The sequence below is a fragment of the Odocoileus virginianus genome, chromosome 1, assembly GCF_023699985.2.
Source record: "Odocoileus virginianus isolate 20LAN1187 ecotype Illinois chromosome 1, Ovbor_1.2, whole genome shotgun sequence".
NCBI classification, from domain to species: domain Eukaryota; kingdom Metazoa; phylum Chordata; class Mammalia; order Artiodactyla; family Cervidae; genus Odocoileus; species Odocoileus virginianus.
The window spans coordinates 15,789,446-15,811,040 of record NC_069674.1 but is presented as its reverse complement, the minus strand read 5'-3'; the positions used below and the strand labels follow the sequence as shown (position 1 = coordinate 15,811,040).

Here is a 21,595-nt window from a genome sequence, read left to right as displayed (position 1 = left end):
CTGAACTGAACTGAATGCTACCGTATTTCCCAGGTGGCTCAGTGGTAAAGAATCAGCCTGCCAGTGTAGAAGATGCGGGTTCAGTCCCTGAGTTGGGAAGATCCCCTGGAGGAGCAAGTTGCAACCCACTCCAGTATTCTAGGCTGGAGAAATCCCATGGATAGAGAAGCCTGGCAAGCTACAGTCCATGGGGTCACAAAGAGTCAGACACAAGTGAGCAGCACGTGCTGCCATATAGATGTTCTCTGTCTCCATCCAAAGCTTTGTGATTAAAAACAAATGGGTGGGACTTCCTGGCAGTTAGGAAGTGCTAGTGCTAAGTCACTTCAGTCGTGTCCGACTCTTTGCGACCCCTTGGACTGCAGCCCGCCAGGCTCCTCTATCCATGGGATTCTCCAGGCAAGAATACTGGAGTGGGTTGCCATTTCCTTCTCTAGGGATCGAACCCATGTCTCTTTTGTCTCCCGCATTGGCAGGCAGGTTCTTTACCACTAGCGCCACCTGGGAAGCCCTAGAAACTGCCTGCCAATGCAGGGCACATGGGTTGGATCCCTGGTCCAGGAAGATTTCACATGCCCTGGGGCAACTAAGCCCATGCACCTACAGCTGGTGCTCTGAAACAAGAGAAGCCAATGTGATGAGACGCCCACGATTTCTGCAACTAGAGAAGGCACACACACAGTAACAAAGACCCAGTGCCACCAAAATAAATACAAATACTCCTTCCTTAAAAAAAAAAAAGTGGAGAAGGACTTTTGAAGGCGTTACTAATTGGACAACTCTGCTGATCATTTACATTTTTAGCTGCCTCCCACTGGCCCTGTTCCCACTCCTAAGGGGTGTCAGCAGTTCCCACTGTCTCCCTCTCCCCTAAACAAGATGTACCAACCCACTGCAGGCTTCTCCATCACCACCACCCAGTCTTCCCCTGGCAGTGTGCTAAAGGCTCCTTGGTCATTGAGTCCTGGAATGATGAAGCTGGAAGGGGCAACACACATCCTTTACCCCCCCACTGAAAAAACAGGTGTCTGCAGGTGATTACATTTTAGGAGATACCTGGAAATAGAGCAAGTACACGCAGTGGAGCCAAAATTAATATTTATTTCCTTGTATTAGACAATCTCAAATGGAGCTGGGAGGAGAACAAGAAGAAATACAATTCAGCTGCTGAATTATAAGAAGCTGAGCTTTATTCAACAAAATTTATCCAGTGTATCAAGCACTCAGCTGGGTATGCGTGGTACAGTGAACAGGACAGGTTGACTCGGCTCTCATGGAGCTTACACTCTAATGCGAAAAGCGGACAACTTTAAGTCAGACAGGTGCTAAAAATGACTCTGGGAGAGTGGGATGTTTCAAGAGAACAGCATTGAAACATGTATATTATCTAGGGTTAAACAGATAACCAGCCCAGGTTGGGTACATGAGACAAGTGCTCGGGCCTGGTGCACTGGGAAGACCCAGAGGGATCGGGTGGAGAGGGAGGTGGGAGGGGGGACTGGGATGGGGAATACATGTAAATCCATGGCTAATTCATTTCAATGTATGACAAAAACTACTGTAATGATGTAAAGTAATTAGCCTCCAACTAATAAAAATAAATGGAAAAAAAAATGATCAAAGCAAGATGCAAAGTGTTTTAAAAACCAGGGATTTGGGAGGCAAGCATCCAATTTAATCTATAGGAGGACTCCTTATGAAGGCTAGTAAGCTAATCTAAAGATGCTAGATATTAACTGAGTGAGTCTCATTGTGGTCTTTTGGAAATTGATGGGTTGTTGGTTTTGTAATAATTGCGGACTTTTACTGGCATTGGGTGGATCCGGCTAGGGATAAGAGATGTCCCTATGGTGTATGGGTTAGTCCCATACAAAGAAGACTTATTCGGTACTCTATACGACTTTTTAAGGTCCTACTAGACACTTATGTAGGACCTACAGCTCGCCTGAGAGAATATAATTCTTGTTTTCCTCTTAGACAATCTGTCATTTGTCTTGTCCTGCTAAACTTATTTCAATTAAGATAATTTCGTTCTTCCCCTAACTACATGCAGAAAAGGTATATGGCCTGTTATGACTTACCCTAATACTGGTTTTCATTCTGGTGTCACCTATACTTCTAATCTTTCCAGTACTTCTTTATAGAAAGTAGCCTCCAGTCGACTCTTAAATCCAAACCTGTTCATTTTCAGTAGAAATAAATATCTATTTCATGATGTCCTATAGCGTGGTCATCTGGAGCATTTACATATTGATATTCATTTTATCATTATTACAAACTTCTTGCCTTCTGTTTCTCCATTATAATAGTGAGGGCAATAAATTGATTTCTTAAGAAAAAAATTCATGTAGATCGTAGTATTTAAATCATCTCAGGACAGCAAAGGGAATGTTATCATACAAATTACTTGCTCTGAAAATGGTGAATAGATCTGATAAGGTTTGTGGCTGCCATCATAATGGGGGAGGGCGATACTGGCATGTAGTATGTGAGAGCCAAGTATGCTGACTATCTGGCAGTACTGGGCAGCTGCTCACAATAAGGAATTACTCTGCACCCTATACGAATGTAGAATGTCTCACTAGACATTCGTGTATGACCTACAGCTCGCCTGCAAGAATATAGTACTTCCTCATTTTCTCCAATTCGACAATCTGTAGATTTCCTTTTTTTTTTTTTTTTTAAGGTTTTTTAACTTTTTTTGGCCAGGCCACATGGCATGTGGGATCTTGGTTTCCTGACCAGGGTTTGAACCCGTGCCCCATGCAGTGGAAGCTTGAAGCCGTAACCTTTGCACTGCCAGGGAAGTAAGTCCCTGTTGGAGCCCTTTTAAGTCAGAGAGTTGTAGAGATCTTTGCACCGATCTAAAACCTAATATAAAATCAACCCTAATGCTAATTAATTTTTATAACGTATCTGCTGGAAGTAATTATAACATGAAATGTTGGCGACTGGTATGGAATGTTGAAAATTGGAAGGAAAACCCACATTCATAATAAGAAAGGAACTCTTGGTCCAGGTACCTCAGCTGCTCTAAAAACTGATTGTGCTACAATTCCACACAATCTGTTATATTTAGAAAAAGAAGCCCCTCGCAGGCGCAAGGCTTGTTTGCGGCACTGTTCCCTTCGTTCTGATTCTGTCTCCCTAGGAAACTAACCTCACCTCCTTAGGGGGCCCATCCTTTAGTAGAATGGCCCTAATTGCTTGGTGAGCCTCAACTAACATAGCGAACGACTACAACAGCACTCGGATTTATCAGTCGTGATTGTGTGAATCTGGTTACTGCAACTCGGTCCACCCAAAATACCAGCACTTCATGTATGTCTGACCTGAAAAAAAGCCTTCTCTGTTAGTTAGAATATAAATGTCTACTTTGCCCAAATGGGCAGTTAATTACAGTTGGTTGCTGCGCTCTGAGCCATACTTAGCAGCTCTTTTTATTGCATTTCATAAAGCGTCAACTTGGATGGAGTACCCTAAATAAACGTAGAGATAAAGAAATGCATGCCCTCAAATCAGTTTCACCACAGAGATAAGGTACAGTACTGCAGTTATATCTTGCTAGCATTTAAATTGCCCTTACATTTCCTCCCCCTGCAACTATATTCCTATGTATTTTCCCCCAGCTTTCCACAATTTTCCAAGGCTGTACTGTCTTATATCCTTATTTCAATAGGAATTTTTAGATTTCACTTAAATTTCCCAAATAAATTTTCTTTTAATTTAACCAAAACAAAACCAAATCATGCAATCAACTAAGAGTAGTTGGGGGAGAAAGGTTGCTGCATTAACAGAAGCTGTAGAAGTGAGTCTTGACCAGTTACATCTAAGGTAATGAGTGATTCCCAAACTTATGACACATTTCAATCATCTTCTTGGCTGTCAACCCCAAAAAAGTGATCTAGTTGGAGTGGGGTGTAATCTGGACATCGGAATTTTTGTTTTAAAGGCTGCATGCACTGTGCAGCATGCCAGATCTTAGTTCAGGGATTGAACCTGTGCCCCCTACATTGGGAGTGCGGAGTCTTAACCACTGGATCACCAGGGAAGTCCCCTGGACAGTGGAGTTGTTTAACGCTTACCAGATGATTCAAATGTGCAGCAAAGTTTGGGAACCACTAATCCAAGGCATTTAGAGGAGAGAAGACGTAAGTTTAACTATTATCCTTCTGGGAGATTGGGTTCAGTAAGTGAACAGAGTGGTTATGGCATCCTTTATGACGCTGTAGCCATCATTTCTAACTAATCACGCAGGGTTTCTCTGTTTCGGTATATTCAATCACATATTCTGGGTAAATCTGATCTTTCTGAAAGATGACAAAAACAGAGGGATTCAATCTTGTATCCACACAGCTGTCATACCGCGGAGGGGGATTCTGGTAACTCATATGGCCTTCAATGAAATTTCCAACCAGGACTCGGGCTACAAACATAACGATGTTTTTGGAATCAAACGGGCAATTTTTATGGGAACTAATGGCATCTTTTGTGAAGTAGATTCCTAGAAATAATCAGAAGAAAAAGGTTAAGAATTATTATAAAAGAAGGTATGTAATTTATAAGATTATTTACACATAATCAGGTGACAGGCATTGACCAAGTATATGTCAGCAATACCTTACTGATACTAATAACTTTTCTTTGTACTTAGGAAAATTTTTATTATGCAAGTACACTTGAATACAGTGTATAACCTGAATTAACTAACCTGAATTAATTCTGTTACTGAATTAACAGAAACATTTGCAACTCTGCAGAATTCACAGGTACAGTGTTGAGCCACTGGGTAGAATGACCAACTGTTGATATCACAGTGGTCCAGTTCATGCAAGCAAGTTGAGTTGTAACTAATAAACCAAAGATACTCCAACAGAGGCCATTTTATATTGTGTACAATTTAAGGAAGAAACACATTTACTACTGTGGGAAGGTCCTGGGGAAAGGAAAAGGGAGAGATGAGAGATGTGACGTGAGCCAACAGTTGACCCTGGCAGAACTGGTCAGACACTCAATCTATCGTCCTCAACTACAAGACAACCTCTGATAATCAATGATATCACCACACTCACCAGAGCAACAACCATTTCCTGACAAAATTTCCTATTTTTATTATTGCCAAGGGAACAAAATAACCTCTTGACAAGGGTGAAAGAGGAGAGTGGAAAAGCTGCCTTAAAGCTCAACATTCAAAAAACTAAGATCACGGCATCTGGTCCCATCACTTCATGGCAAATAGATGGGGAAAAAGAAACAGTAACAGATTTTATTTTCTTGGGCTCCAAAATCACTGTAGATGGTGACTACAGCCATTAAATTAAAAGACGCTTGCTCCTTGGAAGAAAAACTATAACAGACCTAGAAAGCACACTAAAAAGCAAAGATAGCACTTGGCTGACAAAGGTCCATATAATCAAAACTATGGTTTTTCCAGTAGTCATGTATAGATGTGAGAGTTGGACCACAAAAAAGCCTGAGCACTGAAGAATTGATGCTTTCCAATTGTGGTGCTGTAGAAAACTCTTGAGAGTCCCTTGGACTGCAAGGAAAGCAAACCAATCAATTCTAAAGGAAATCAACCCTGAAAATTCGTTGAAAGGACTGATGCTGAAGCTGAAGCTCTACTACTTTGGCCACCTGATGTGAAGCTCTGACTCATTGGAAAAGGCCCTGATGCTGGGAAAGACTGAAGGGAGAAGAATGGGGCGACAGAGGATGAGATGATTGGATGACATCACCGACTCAATAGACATGAGTGTGAGCAGATTTCAGGAGACAGTGAGGATAGAGGAGCCAGACATGCTTTGGTCCATGCGGTTGCAAAGAATTGGACATGACTTAGCAACTGAACAACAGCAAATGTCTTTCTGCCCTTTGAAGGAAAGGAGTCTATATTGCAAAATCTGATATTCTGTGCAAAAATTAATTGAAATTGATAAACTATTACTTGTTGCCTTAAGGTGAGTGATTCTTTGGTTTTTGTTTGGTTGGGTTTCTGGATTTTGAGTTGCATGAAGAAATTTAGGAACAAAAAGAAGGAGCTGAAAAGATTTGGTGTAACCAGCATGGCCTGTGATGGGAAAAGACCTCATCTCCATCTTTGATTAGAACCCATCAGTGGCAAGAGAAGGGATGGACATAGGTCAAGAAGAGCCATGGCCGGAACTGAGTAGCAATGGTAGACAAAGTCATCAACAAGAGGGAAGACTCTGCAAGATATATGAGGTGCTCTGGTCTCTGCACTCCACCCTTCCCATAAAACACAGAAGACAGGAAGGAAGCAGGGCTAAAGTGCAGGAATCAAGTCCCACAGTGATTTCCCACTCTAATTTGGAAATTTCAGATTAACATGAGCATATTTTTCTCCAGGAATGCAAAAGCCTGGAGGTGCTGGTTAATACAAAATAATTACATATATCTCATAATAGGATCGTGTATAGTAGAGCTGAGTGTTGGCTCTACTAGTTAAGTTTCTCTATTCCATACAAACCTTTTCCATATTTGGCATCATGACTTCCATGTGAGAGCCAGTCAAAATTATTCTTACAGATAGACATCACATTGCTGCGTCTTGCTGCACAAAATAGGATTTGCTCGTCTCTCTTCATCTCCTTTTTCTTGCTAATATGGAAAACATGAGACTTAACACGGAGAACATTCCTCACCCACTCCAGTTAATAATGTAAATCCCAACTAAAGTCTAGTTATCTTAAAATTGTATTCCATCAGCTTTCAGAATGGAGCTACTAACATTAAGGCAATAGTTATAAAAAAATAAATACATACAAACTTTTAAATGACAGACACATGAAAGCATTAATTGTAAAGCTAAAACTGAAAGAGAGACGTTTGAGCTTACACTATAAAAACACAACTACAGACTGAAGAAACTGTTGACCACTACAATGAAAAAGTGAATATAAATCTTCAAAGACAGGTCTTCACTAATCCTTTCAAACTTTATGTCAAGGGAAGCCTGATAAGGTGGCCACTCACCTTTCAAAAGCCTTCAAGAGCTGTAGGTTCTGGACCTTCTTTATCTTTTCAATCCTGAAATTTCTCATGGAAGCTTTAAAATGATCACTTACTTCAACATATTCTGGAGTATTGTTATGGATTTCAATCAACTGAAAGAAATTAAAAAATATGTAAATGTGAAGCAGGAAATATTTAAGGCATGATGGGGCTTCCCTTGTGGCTCAACTGGTAAAGACTCTGCCTGCAATGCGGGAGATCTGGGTTCGATCCCTGGGTTGGGAAGATCCCCTGGGGAAGGGAACGGCTCCCCACTCCAGTCTTCTGGCCTGGAGAATTCCATGGACTGTATAGTCCATGGGGTCACAAAGAGTCAAACACGACTGAGCAACTTTCACTTTCACATCATGTCCCTCTGTGGGCTTCCCAGGTGGTGCTAGTGGTAAAGAACCTGCCTGCCAATTCAGGAGATCCAAGAGACTGGGAGTTCGATCCCTGGGTCAGAAAGATCGCCTAGTGGAGGGCATGGCAACCCACTCCAGTATTCTTTCCTGGAGAATCGCATGGACAGAGGAGACTGGAGGGCTATAGTCCATAGGGTCGAAAAGAGTCGGACACGACTGAAGCGACTTAGCACAGCACATGTCCATATGTGTGGCCATCTATGCCATGGAGTATCCTTGCCAGGCCTCTGACATCAAGTAGGATAAGCTGGCTTAGAGTTTCCACATCTGATAGTTTATTCCAGTGATGAACTAGATGGCCCAGAGCCCCTCTGTCCAAGGCTAACAGAGCATTGCCTGAAGGCAAACGGAGCACACGCTCCTCCCCTCCCCAACCCCCAGGTGTGTGATTCAGTCCAGTGACCTGGTGAGTTCTTTGTTTAAAGCAGTGCAGGGGGAGAAGCAATGCAGGTACCCAAGGAACCCAAGCAGAGTTGCCTGCACCCGAAGCTAGCCTCTGATGTGGCGAAATGATCCAGGAAGAATCTTGCCCCAGGACTTCCCTGGTGATCCTGTGGTTAACAATCCACCTGCCAATGCAGGGGATATGGGTTCAATCCCTGGTCCAGAAAGATTCCACATGCTGCAGGGCAACTAAGTCCGGGCACCACAACTACTGAACTCGTGTGCTGCAACTACTGAAGCCTGCATGCCCTAGAGCCCATGTTCTGCAACAAGAGAAGGCCACTGCAATGAGAAGCTTGTGTACCACAACTAGAGATTAGCCCCTGCTTGCCACAACTAGAGAAAACTAACAACAAAGACCCAGTACAGCCAAAAATAAATAACTAAATAAAATGTTTTAAAAAAGAGTTGCCCCAACCAGGTACGGTGATGAGCTGAGGCCCACTTTGAGTGCCATAGAAACCTGTTTTTTAACTCCAATTAATGGACAAGTTGCTCTTACTGTGAGTTCCAGTTTGCTCGTCTGTAAGGTAGAGAAGCAAATATCTATTTTACAAGTTTGTCATGAGCATCTGTCCCAAGGCGATCGTGTGTGCCAGAACTCTGGAAACAATGAGGTGCCCTTCTCCTTTGGGAAAAGTGGTACATGACACAGTCACCATTTGGATGTTAGCCTTTGAATCTTGTTTCAAGAGTTTTGCAGAAGTGATTCATTCACTTCTTTCTCTCATTCATTCATTCAACTACACACATTTGTAGCGAAGTACTTTGTTCCATCTTTAAACAATTCACCCACTACAAAGTAAAAAGCCAGTACCTCAAAGTCATTTGAGAATGAGACGCTTGTGTCCGGTTTGGGAAGATATATCTTGATGTAAGGTTCTGACGAGGTCTGCCCCTGCGGATGGCTAGAAACAAGAGAGAGAAAGAAATTCATCTGGCTCCCTGTTTGACACACCCAAGTGATTTTCTGTGCTTCGATTAAGCTGAGGTTCCTCTGGAAATTTTCTAAGTCCTAATGTGTTAGCGTTAAGTAAGGCTAGGGGACTTCCCTGGTGGTCCAGTGGTTAGGAATCCATGCTTCCAATACAAGGGGGACATGGGTTTGATCCCTGGTGGGAGAACTAAGATCCCATATGCCCTGAGGCATAGCCAAAAAGTAATATTTAAAAAAAAGTAAAGTTTGTCTTACAGCTTCTTTGCCAAATGATAAATATTTAAATACTTTAGTGGTATAGGGAAAAGAATCCTGTCTTTCCTGTATGAACTGTATTCAGAGGAACCATACATTTGAGGGTTCTCCACCCTGAAATAGAAAACCCCTAACATGTACATAGGGGTTTATCACATAATTTTCTTTAAGTTTGATATTTTCCATTATGAGAAAATTACATTTTAAAAAATGCTTTAAGGAAAAAAACTCTTTAAAAACCTCCTTTCATAAAATGAAAATTCTTTTGGAATGAAAGAAGCTGGTCCCAATTTATATGTTAAGCTCTGATTTTCATACTGTCCTGCTGCTGCTGCTGCTGCTATTACTAAGTCACTTCAGTGTGTCCAACTCTGTGTGACTGCACAGACGGCAGCCCACCAGGCTCCTCCGTCCCCGGGATTCTCCAGGCAGGAACACTGGAGTGGGTTGCCATTGCCTTCTCCATCATACTGTACTGGTATAGTGCAAAACAGACTCAAGTAATATGTTGTAAGGTGCTCATCAAAAATGCTATCATTCACTTCTCTTCAGATTGTTCAGAGTAGCACTCACAGCCTTTATTCTATCCTAAAGCCATGTGTCTCCTCTGGGTATGTGATAGCGGGATTTAAGCTCAGTTCAGTTCAGTCATGTCTGACTCTTTGTGACCCACGGACTGCAGCATGCCAGGCTGCCCTGTCCATCACCAACTCCCGAAGCTTGCTCAAACTCACATCCATGGAGTCGGTGATGCCATCAACCATCTCATCCTCTGTTGTCACCTTCTCCTCCTGCCTTCAATCTTTCCCAGAATCTTGATCTTTTCCAATGAGTCAGTTCTTCGAATCAGGTGGCCAAAGTATTGTATTCAAGCTACTTCTTTCCACAACCACCCACAAACAGTTTTCTCAGTTCATTTAACTTTACATTTATTTGGCTGCACCAAATAGTCGCGGCATGCAGGATTTTTAGCTGTGGCATGTGGGATCTAGTCCCCAGACCAGGGATCAAACCGAGGTCCCTGCAGTGGGAGCATAAGTCTTAGCCACTGGACCCCCAGAGAAGTCCCAGCAATGTAGTTTTTGACTGGATTTCATGAGCAGACAGAGCTGTCACACTGAATCCCTTATAACAAAATTTCCTTCAAAAAGTCCATTTTCATCAACTTTATCTTTCCTCAAAGGCTTTACTAGGCAGCTGCTACATCCCCTTTTTCTCTCCATTTCTCCCTCAACCTCCCACCCCCTGTAAATCCATTCCACAAAACTAAAGATACTCAGAAGAACCCAGAGCAGAACAAAAACACAGTTAACGGTGCATCTGATTCTTTCCTAGGCACAGCCAGCCATTCTCAGCTGAGGAAACAGCCCAGAGTAAGAGGTCTGCTCAAAGTCCCTCATGAACCTAAGGGAAAGACAAACTTCCTACTCTAGAATGCTTTTAGTCACACTGTACTACTTAGCCAGTACCTTACTCATAGTCAAAGCAAAAGGAAATTGCAGTGTATGTGAGCATGAACATTTCAGAAACCAGGGTCCAGATTCAGGAGTGACTTGAACATCGCTATGTGTGCCAGCAAGCAGTGTTCAGACACTCACTCTTGTCCGAGTTTCGCCTGCTCCACATCCCAGTAAGACACAAACGTTGGCCTTCTTATGACATCCTTTTGGGTCTTGGAAACTATGTTTGTCTGAATCATCCCTTTAGACAGAAAAACAAGGAGAAAACACAAATCATGAATTGGTCCTAGGAAATGATTTATCATTATTTTTCAGAGACTACTAACATAGCTAATATTCATGACTCAACTATACATGCATGAATCAAGAAAATCCTTTTAGATGGAAACTGCTCATGATAAAAATGAATATCCTTCACTGGCCTTAGTATAAGACCCAGAAAACAAAGAGGTAAATGAGCAAATTGCAATTAATCAAATCTTTCAATCAAAGTCAGGTGGGAAAGAGAACTAGGGCAGCCAGATTACATCACCCATGACCACTGTCCTCAACCAGGCATCAGTGATTATGGGTTGGAACATGGTAGCTATATACTTTCCTACCTCAAATGTGAAATGTTGTTTTTAACAGGTTGTACACCTGGGTCTACACTGCAGCATGAGTTCTTTAAAAAGTAAATCATCATACATTGCTAGTAAAAGTATATAATGGCACAACCACTTTGGAAAAGAATTTGGAAGCTTCTTACCAAGCTAAACATACACTACCTATACAATCCAACAAATCCACTTCTTAGTATTTATCCAAGAGAAATCTACATCCACACAAAGATTTACATTTCACTGTGCCTAGTAGCATTATTATAATAAGCAAAATGTGAAAACAATCCAAATATCCATCAACAGGTGAGTGGTTAAACAAACTATGGTATATCCATGCAATGGAAGATTACTCAGCTATGAAAAAGGACCACTTTACATGCAATAATATAGATGAGTGAAAAACGGTATTCTGAGAGGAGTCAGCCATATGAAAAGTACACATCACAAAGTTCTATTATATGAAGTTCTAGAATAGATTAAATTAAATTATAATGACAGAAAGTAAATTGGCTACAGAGGGGAGACTGACTACAAAGGAGCATGAGAAAACTTTCTGGATTGATGGGAATGTTCTAGATCTTGATTAGGATAGCAGCTGCATGCATTTGTCAGTACTCATCCAACTAGACACTTTAAATGGATATACCTGATTGTACCAATTATGCCTCACCATAGGTTTACATCCACATCAACAAAACAAACAACAAGGAAAAGAACACTCAGATCCTGCCTCAACTCTGCTCAAAACCTTCTGGACGTTTCCAGCTTGTAAAGTATTTAAGTTTCAATGTCTACTCTCAGTTCTTACACACCTCCTTCACATGCATGGGCTGCCCACTCCCTTCCAAAGTGTCCTCCTGAGATAAAAGCAGGCACCCTCCCACAAGCCCTCCATTCTCTTGGGGATTCATCACATTGCTTCATCTTGTATGAAGCTGTTATTATTTTCAGAAGGTGCCTGGTTTGCCAGCATTCAGATTAGTGCCTGGCAACACAGCTCAAATATTAGTTTAATGAACAAACAGCATATTAGAAATAGAAAGGAAATAGGCTGGAACACTGAAAACTTCTCTGGACTGGCTTCTATGAACCAAGGGAACAAATATATGGGATTAAAATTTCTCCAGATTCAGGAACAAGATATATTGGTTTTCATCTCTCCACCACCTTTTTAAACAGTCAGAACAATAGAATACCACTGCAAAAAATTTTAATTTAAGTCCATTTTTAATTTGACCACCCAATAGAAGAAATTTTTATTTTCGTCTATTGCTTTCTAGTCTTGGTCCATATGCACACATTGTTGCACGTACCACACACATTAAATTTTTAAAAAATTCATTCCTGAAAAAATATTCATTTCTGTTTTAATTACAGAAACATAAACTTGGGGTTTGGCCTTCTTCATTTAACAGTATCAAATTTTGCTTTTAAGGCACAGTTTTCACAATCATAATTTTTAACAACTACCTAATACTCCACTGAAATGTAATACTTTAATGTATTCAGTCACAATCCTACTGGTACACAGGCTATTCCTATTTAGTACTATAAGGAGGCTTTAATAAAGACCTTTATGTCTATAGCTTATTTTTTTCCTTGTTGTGAATTATTTCCTTAGAAAGATTCCTGAGAATAAAATAGTAAGCATATTTTAATATCTCTTGATATGTACTGCCAGGATGCTTTCCACTGTAGTTAGTATAATGCTCCCTCAAAGCTATGTGACTTGGGGTCTTCCCTGATGGTCCAGTGGTTAAGACTCTGCACTTCCAATGCGTGGGGCACAAGTTCAATCCCTAACTAGGGAGCTAAGCTCCCACATCCCACATGGTACAGCCAGAAAAAAAGAAAAGGTATGAAAAGTTACGTGACTTAACACAGTAATTGGTACAGGGTCCAAATCTCGGGTACCACCTGGGAATGTCAAGGAGCTGAAAAAGTCTCCTTCATCTCTTTCAAAGCATCTATAAGGATAGTCCTGAAAGGGCACGTATCTGACCATATACGGGGCTGGCGGGGGTGTGGGGGTGGGGGCGGGATTTGGGGGCAGGGGGCACAGAGGCAGCCAATGGGACAGTACATTCAGAGGGAGAGCAGTTTCTGCCCTGGTTTCTTACTAAACACAACAGGCAGATGGGCAGAAGGTAACCAAATCTTTTTATGGGGGCTCCAATAAACATGGCAGAACTCAAAGTCTTTAGAAAAGATAAAAGCATTGACCTAGATGATGAAGCCTAAAAGGAACAGCATGGTTCTAAAATTCTGAAGGACCCACAGTCCCAAGGTCTCTCCTGCAGTCGTTAACACCTAAAATCTGTCTCAGGGAAGCAGCCCACCTAGAATAAGGAATTTAGAATGGCAGAACCGGAAGTGCCCACAGAGGCTATGTAATCCAATCCCCCACATTTTACAGGGTGCCCGGTGCTGTTCCCAGCTACTGGGTGTCACAGTCAAGGCTTAGAGCGCAGCCCTTCGGACTGCCATCGGCTCCCACCTGCCGGTCCTGCCGTGCTAGAAAGAACCCAGTCCTGAGTGCAGCATGCCCGCGGCTCTATTCCCATTCCTGCGCGGATGCCACAGGCCAGATTCAAAGGACAGGCACCACTGCCAAATGCAGACACTTACCTTGGAAACTCAGCTCGTAGTTTTGTGAACCCGCCTGAAACGGCACAACTCCCCTTGGACAGGATAGAAAAAGAGACTCCAGGTATGAAGAGTCAATGTTTGAAATCTGCTCATTGTCTTTCTATTTAAAAAAATAAAAGGGTAAAGACTTCAGGGTAGGGTTTTAAGAAACTCCTATCATGATATCTTATTTCTTAACTTTATTTCAGCCATGGGATTTGGACAGGAATGCATCCTGCCACCCAAACCAGACTGTAAAGGCTTCCTGGGTGGAGTCAAGTCACACCCTTCTTTAGTCTCCACTGTATGGAGTCTATGTTACTGAAACTGATGATACCCTAGGTGGAGGCCTGAAAAATAGAGCTGTTTTGCAATAGTCCATTTACATATTCCATAAAATATGACCCAAGTGTACAGAGCAACTTGTACCCAATACAAGATGTCTAACCACATCCAAAACGTTGTCATGAAGTAGACCATCACAGCTATCGTCTCATCACACAATGAGAAAGAACAGTTCAAAGCTGGAGTGAAGGCACATAAAACTCCAACGGATGCATTGTTATTTAGTTGCTAAGTCATGACTCTTGGCCACCCCATGGACTGTAGCCCACCACTCTCCTCTGTCCATGGATTTCCCAGGCAAGAATACTGGAGTGGCTTCCCATTTCCTTCTCCATCCAATAGGTGTATCGCTGTCCAAATGAGAGTGATAGGGCAAGGAACACCCCCAAAATGTAAAGATATAATCTCCAGCCATCTCCAGGACCTTCCTCTAGCCCATTCAGAACTCCAGTTCTGAATGAGTGAGTGAGTGAATGATTGAACACTAGAGCCTTCAATTACATATTCTCCAAGACTTGAATTTATACCTCAGTCTCAGTAACCAGGTCTTGTTACCTTTGCCTTGTGCCTACATGACAGCCTTGATTTTGGCTTTCTAGAGCTATGGCTCGCCCTGATCTTGGGCAGTTCCTTCAGGTCATACACTCCTGCCCCTCAAGGCGTGCTACTAAGCTTGACTGTGTGCTGCGTGCAAAGTCGCTTCAGTTGTATCTGATTCTGTGACCCTATGGACTGTAGCCCACCAAGCTCCTACTGGAGCAGATTGCCATTTCCTTCTCCAGGGGATCTTCCCAACCCAGGGATCGAACCTGCAGCTCTGGCATCTCCGGCATCTCCTGCACTGGCAGACAGGTTCTCTAGCAATGAACTACCTGGGAAGCCCCAGGTATCTTGTAATAGATTGTATTTCTTTGATTGCTTTGGCAGCTTGGGAGCTCAGAACCAAATGTATGGCCCAGCAACTTATGCTGGGATATCCTCATCCCTTTTTTGCCTTTGGCTTCATTTCCATCTCTTGCTTTGCTTTTCTTTTCTCTTTCTCATCACTCAAATTTCATTGCCTACATTAGCTACCTCCCTCTCTGCTTAATCATCTGAATCAAAAGGAAGAAGGGACACTAGACGGAACCTCTGCCTGTCTAAATTTCTCTCCCCTATTACTATGTCCTTGTGGGGGTTAGTCTAAACCTTCTAGTTCATCTGAATACAGACTCTGACTAAATCCTAGCAACCATATGTATCAGTTTTCTGATTTCTCACTCTTGCCTACTTTTCTGGCTGAAACGGGTAGTCTCTGCCCATTTATGGACTAGTGAATAGAAAGCTATCTCAAGGTTCTGCCACAGTCCCCGGTAATGAAGAAAGAGGGATATTTGGCTGGCTCATATATCAAGGAGTTTCTTAAAAATAGTTATTTTTTATAATGCAGTCGGAATACATGCTTGCTGAGTATAATATTAAAAAACACCACTTTCTCTACCACATCCATGCTCCATGGGTAATCACATAGGTGTCAGGCACTGTACTACTAGATTCTTCTGAAGTTGTCAAGTTTATACAAGAGTATCCACAAGAAGGAATGGTACTCACCCTCTCCCCATATGGAACCCATTTGTCAGTTCCATCCCTCCAATACCAAATCCATTTTGTGGTAAAGAGAGAACTGGCCGGCTTTGTGACGGATGAAGGTGTGGAGATACGTCGGACAGGATTAAGATCACAAATCATCTTCTGGAAACTGATGTTATAATTGCCAACAGAAACGCTGAGAGGGAAAAGTTTGGCATTAATAAAATGCTTCTCTGAAGCAAAATGGTTCTGTTTTCTCTACTCTGGTCTTCTTAATAAGAGGGAAGAATTAAAAACTGAGAGTTGAAAGGGGTCTCTGAATTCCCTTTATACAGCTTACGGTCTTACACACAAAAGAAAAATTGAAATACAGAGAGGTAACGTAACCTGCCACATATTTAATGGAATCACAAAATGTGTTCTTCCCTCAAAAAATATCCCCCAAAGAAAACAATTGATTAGCTCAATGTCAGAAACTCTGAAACTCACAGTAGGTCAGTTTTTTCAATTATTATACATTATTTAAATAGTTGGGCTTCCCTGGTGGCAAAGATGGTAAAGAATTGCTTTCAATGTAGGAGACTGGGATTCAATCCCAGGGTCAGGAAGAATTCCTGGCGAAAGGAATGGCTACCCACTCCAGTATCCTTGCCCAGAGAATTCCATTATCAAAGCGTAGTTCGAGCCCTTTGCAGGGTCTCCTTTGCAGGGTCTCCTGCAAGGTCAAAGTTATTTTCATAATAATATCAGGACATTACCCACCTTTTTCACTTTCATACCCTCACAGGTACACAGTGGAGTTTTTCAAGGCTACACAATGTTTGATTTTACAATAAAGAGATTTGCAAAAATATAAAACAATGTCATTCTTCTCAGTGAATTTGGTTTGGTTTGGTTTTGGAGAAGTTATTTTTATAGTTATACTTACATACGCTCATGTCTGCATGTAACTATATATAATTATCTTTAAATGTTATGTTAACACAAATGAGTTTATTATCATTATTTTTAATGAATCAATAAATAGTCTTTCTCAGTTGTGACTTTTAACATGGTAAATATCAATAGCTATAAATCCACATAAACTGAAATCTCTGGGATCCTCAGTACATTTTAAGAGTATCGAGGGCTCCAGAAACCAAAAAGTTTGAGTTACTGCTCTACAAAATACCTCCTAGATCAGCAATGTTCAACCAGGAGTGATATTAGACCCAGGAAACATTGACAATGTCAAAAGACATTTTTGTTTCTCACAACTGGCGTGTAGTGGGTAGACACCAGGGATGATGCTGAAATACTCCAGCAAACCAAATAATTATTTGGGCCCCAAAGTCAACAGCGCTAAGGTTGAAAAACCCTGCTTCAGATTTACCTGGTGCGAGAAACACACCTAGAAACAAAATGGCTGACACCACCCTCTAGTGGCAAAATATAGCAACACACTCTCCACCAGACATTCACTAAATTTGAAGACGGTGACAAGTCTGTATTTTCCCTCCTCAAGTATTTCCTTATAAAGTAGGATGCAGCTTATAAATATGGTCATGGGTAGCATCACCCATATCAGCCCTAACAGAAACAGAAATATAAAGAAGCCTTTTAGAAACCTCCAGGATAGAGAAAATAGCAAATATAGAGGCAGGTATAAAATGCTAAAGTATGTAACAAAATTCTGCCTTAGAACTATATGAAATGACTCAAATCATTTTCTCCAACAATGAGATTAATTAAGCCAAAGGCTCTTCTGAGCTCACAGGTTTGCAAACCAACCTATGAATTTGGTTGTTCAGACAAATATTAACTGAACAAATATTTGTGTCCCTGTTTATTTCACCTGAGTTAGCAAATATTCCCAGAGTCTCTCGTATTAGCCAGGCTCTGGGTGACTTCAAATCTGCCCCACTTATTCCTTCGTCTTTATTAACTCAGCAGTCATTTGCCATTTTAATCTCAAGAGTTAACCTGAATGGGATTCTGAAGGAGAACTGCTTTTTCTTCTTCCCATAAGCACAGCACTAGGGTCTCCTTTGATGATGTTGTAGATTTCACAAGCCAGACCCACCACCAACTTACCTGCAGTTTTGGGGGTCACAAAAGGCCTTCTCAATATCCTCCATGAATGGAAGGTCCATCCAGCTGTTGGCAAGAAACATCTGCCACCGGTAGGGCAGGTGGAAATGAACTTTGTTGCAGCTCTCTACAAAGATAGAAAAGAGGTCTAAGCAATTTGATCAAGTTCACTGCTGACTCTCCCCATCAAGGCCTGCATTTCTCACCCTGCCAGCCCTGTAGGCACATTTTCCAGCTACACCTGTGCTCATGCCGGCCCCTACCTGCATTGTCTCAAGCTCCTATCTCCAGATTCATTTACTACCCATGGAGACTCGTCAAAAAACAAAATTCCCCACTCCCCCGAAAGCCATGTTCAGTTCAGTCGCTCAGTCATGTTTGAGTCTTTGAGACCCCATGGACTGCAGCACACCAGGCTTCCCTGTCCACCATCAACTCCCGGAGCTTGCTCAAACTCAAGTCCATTGAGTTGGTGATGCCACCCAACCATCTCATCCTTTGTTGTCCCCTTCTCCTCTCACCTTTAAAAAAAAGAGCCATATTACCCACATGGAAATCTGAGGTCATTAGAAATTTACAACGATCCTTTCTGCACCTCCCTCTACATGTATGTATTGAGACAAACTGCTCTCTACTGGAGGCAACTGCCTGTGTGTTTCCTAGGAAGCCCTGGCCTAGAATTCATCTCTGCCAGAATTCTCTCACTGATCTCGTGCTCTTCTGACCTGACTTGTGTTTTATGTTCCCTCAACCAGTGCTCTGGACACAGTTTGTGCTTTATTAGTTATGTATTTACTTACTTTATGCAGTTCTCTAATTTGTGGATGTTCTATTTGTTTTGGGCCACACTGCACAGCTTGTGGGATCTTAGTTCTTTGACCAGGGATTGAACCCAAGCCCTTGGCAGTGAGAGTGCACAGACTGGGCTAATCACTGGACTGCCAGGGAATTTCCGAATTTGTGGATGTTTTGATGCCCAGCTTTAATGACAAATTTGGGCTTCCCTTGTGGCTCCGCTGGGAAAGAATCCGCCCACAATGCAGGAGACCTGGGTTCGATCCCTCGGTTGGGAAGATCCCCTGGAGAAGGGAAAAGCTACCCACTCCAGTATTCTGGCCTGGAGAATTCCATGGACTATACAGGCCATGGTTGCAAAGAGTCAGACACAACTGAGCTACTTTCACTTAATGACAAACTTACTGAAGAAAGGCCTGCATCATTGTTTAGCTTATGTCTCCTTGCTTCACTGGCAGAGGGGTAGGCATGCAAAGGATGCCCTTTCAATGAATGCTTGCTGAATAATGAATTAATGTTCGAAGCTCATAATACAGGAGGACAGAAAACAGTTCTATTTTTCACAATTTGCATTGTTTAAATTATTTTGAAATGTCACTGCCAGGAATTTAACTGATTTAAAAATATAACCTTCCTCACACCCATTAGAATGGTTGCTATAAATAAACAAAAATAAATTTACAAGTGTTGACAAGGATATGGAGAAATTGGAACCCTTGTGCATTGCTGATAAAAATGTAAAGTGATACAGCTGCTATAGAAAACTGTGTGACAGTTTCTTAAAAACTTAAACATAGATTTACCACATAATCCAGCAATTCCACTTCTGGGTATATACCCAAAAGAAATGAAAGCAAGAACTGATATTTGTACACCTGTGTTCCTAGCAGCCTTATACACAATAGCTAAGAGGTAGAAGCAACTCAAGTGCCCATAGAAGGATGAGTGGATAAACAAAATGGGATAGAATACAATCTAATAGTGTTCAACCTTCGTGAGGGAGAAAATCCTCACAAAGCTTATAATATGGCTGAACCTTGAGGATATTGTACTAAGTAAAATAAGCCAGTGTCAGAAAAAGGACAAATATTGTGTGAGATCGCTCATATGAGGGACATAGAAGTCATATTCGTAGACAGAAAGCAAAATGGCAGTCTTCAGGGGCTTCCCTGCCAGAAGGGGGAAATGAGGAGTTGTTGTTTAATAGGTACAGAGTTGTTTTCAAGGAAATTAGTACTGAATATCCATTGGAAGGACTGATGTTGGAGCTGAAACTCCAATACTTTGGTCACCCAATGCGAAGAAGTGACTCACTTGAAAAGACCCTGATGCTGGGAAAGATGGAAGATGGGAGGAGAAAGGGACGTCAGAGGATGAGATGGTTGGATGGCATCACCGACTCAATGGACGTGAGTTTGAGCAAGCTCTGGGAGTTGGTGATGGGCAGGGAAGCCTGGCGTGCTGCAGTCCACAGGGTTGCAGAGGGTCGGACATGAATGAGTGACTGAACTGAACTGATGCTGGGAAAGATTGAAGGCGGGAGGAGAAAGGGGCGTCAGAGGATGAGATGGTTGGATGGCATCACCGACTCAACGGACATGAGTTTGAGCAAGCTCTGGGAGTTGGTGATGGGCAGGGAAGCCTGGCGTGCTGCAGTCCATGGGGTCGCAGAGAGTCAGGCATGACTGAGGGACTGAACTGAGGTACAGAGTTTCAGTTTCAAAAGGTGAAAAGAGTTCTGGAGACTAGTTGCACAACAATATGAATGATGTAATCAACAGTACAGAGCAGTATACTTAAAATGGTTAAGATGGTAAAATCTATGTTATGTGAAACATAACATGTAAAAAGAGGGGTCCCTGATTAAGTGTAAAGGTAAATAATTAATTTAATTAATTAAATAATTAGGTTCACCTAAAACTGAACTGTAAAAGGAGAAAGTATAATATCATGCAGTGGTCAAGTGGTTTGGGGTGAAAACTCAATTTCTATTTGTGCATCTGTAAAATGAATTAACAAAAGAACCTAAAGCTGACTTGAAGGTTAAAGAAGATGCATGTAAGATTCTCAGCACTGCACTCAACACATAGTAAACATTCAATAAATGCTAGCCATACTACTATTAATAATGTTTCTGCTTCTAGAAAGTCCTTAAGGTAGTTACTCACTAAGTCGACAACCCTTATACAGATGGTCAAGACAAATTTCGTTTGAGCTGTGTTCATTCATCGTGGAAGATGTGGGACTCGCAACGTCAGGTACAGAATCTACAAAACAGAAGAGGATGCATGTAAGCGAATTGTAACATTTAAACCAAAAATACAAGATACCTGGTCTAACAGCGGGAAAGAATATCTGAAATGGGGGCCAGGTTCAAGAAAATTCTTACGATTCATGTATTGCTCATGAGAGCCCAGACATGAAAACAAACATGAAGTCAGGGTTCCTTAGTGTCACGCTGCTTTCTTAAACCATGGCTGAACTATTCCTGTTCTCAATAAGGGGAGCAACTTAGTCTATACAGTTCTAGGGTTGGTCCTTCTGTCTTCGTATGTCCTCATCAGTACCACTCCTTAACCAAAACCGTTTAGTAGTGTTAAGGAACACCCAAAGAGAAACCACCAGCCGTGGCCACTCCATGCAGACCCTCTTTGTCCCTCACTGATCACACAGAACCCAGCCTGGAGCCCCCCTTGTCATCTCACTGGAGGGGGTAACAAGGATTTGAGCAGAGTTCTGACCATGGGTCCCCTAGGCTGCAGCCCTGTTGCTTAAGGAAGGTGTAAAAGAAAGGACCTTGGTAAAAATGATGTTTATGAATCCTTGTATCAAGGTGAGACATGTTAAATTACAAATTAGTAAAAACTTACTGTAACATAAAAAATTGCTTGTGCAATATCATCTTAACTATGAACAAACTAAATATAGAAAATTGTTAAAGAATATAAATGAAATGTTCATTGTACATTTCTTTATGTTAACTGCAGTGTCTTTACTTACATTAATATCAATTAATAATAACATTCTAACATCCTTGTATAAAATATTTTG

The 21,595-nt window shown here is 41.7% G+C and overlaps 1 protein-coding gene across 1 annotated transcript in view; it reads right to left on the bottom strand.

The window, feature by feature from the left end:
- Nucleotides 1–1,168: 1,168 nt before the first annotated feature.
- The window catches only part of ZC3HAV1 (zinc finger CCCH-type containing, antiviral 1), a 55,600-nt gene continuing 35,173 nt past the window's right edge, over nucleotides 1,169–21,595 (bottom strand). Inside the window, exons 5-13 of the mRNA XM_020878271.2 lie at nucleotides 20,713–20,811; nucleotides 17,753–17,876; nucleotides 15,701–15,875; nucleotides 13,766–13,886; nucleotides 10,674–10,776; nucleotides 8,701–8,791; nucleotides 6,997–7,127; nucleotides 6,491–6,621; nucleotides 1,169–4,504 (exon numbers count right to left, since the gene is read on the bottom strand). Of these exons, the coding sequence (XP_020733930.2) occupies nucleotides 4,242–4,504; nucleotides 6,491–6,621; nucleotides 6,997–7,127; nucleotides 8,701–8,791; nucleotides 10,674–10,776; nucleotides 13,766–13,886; nucleotides 15,701–15,875; nucleotides 17,753–17,876; nucleotides 20,713–20,811 (1,238 nt within the window). The 3' untranslated portion in view covers nucleotides 1,169–4,241. The remainder of the gene's footprint in view (nucleotides 4,505–6,490; nucleotides 6,622–6,996; nucleotides 7,128–8,700; nucleotides 8,792–10,673; nucleotides 10,777–13,765; nucleotides 13,887–15,700; nucleotides 15,876–17,752; nucleotides 17,877–20,712; nucleotides 20,812–21,595) is intronic.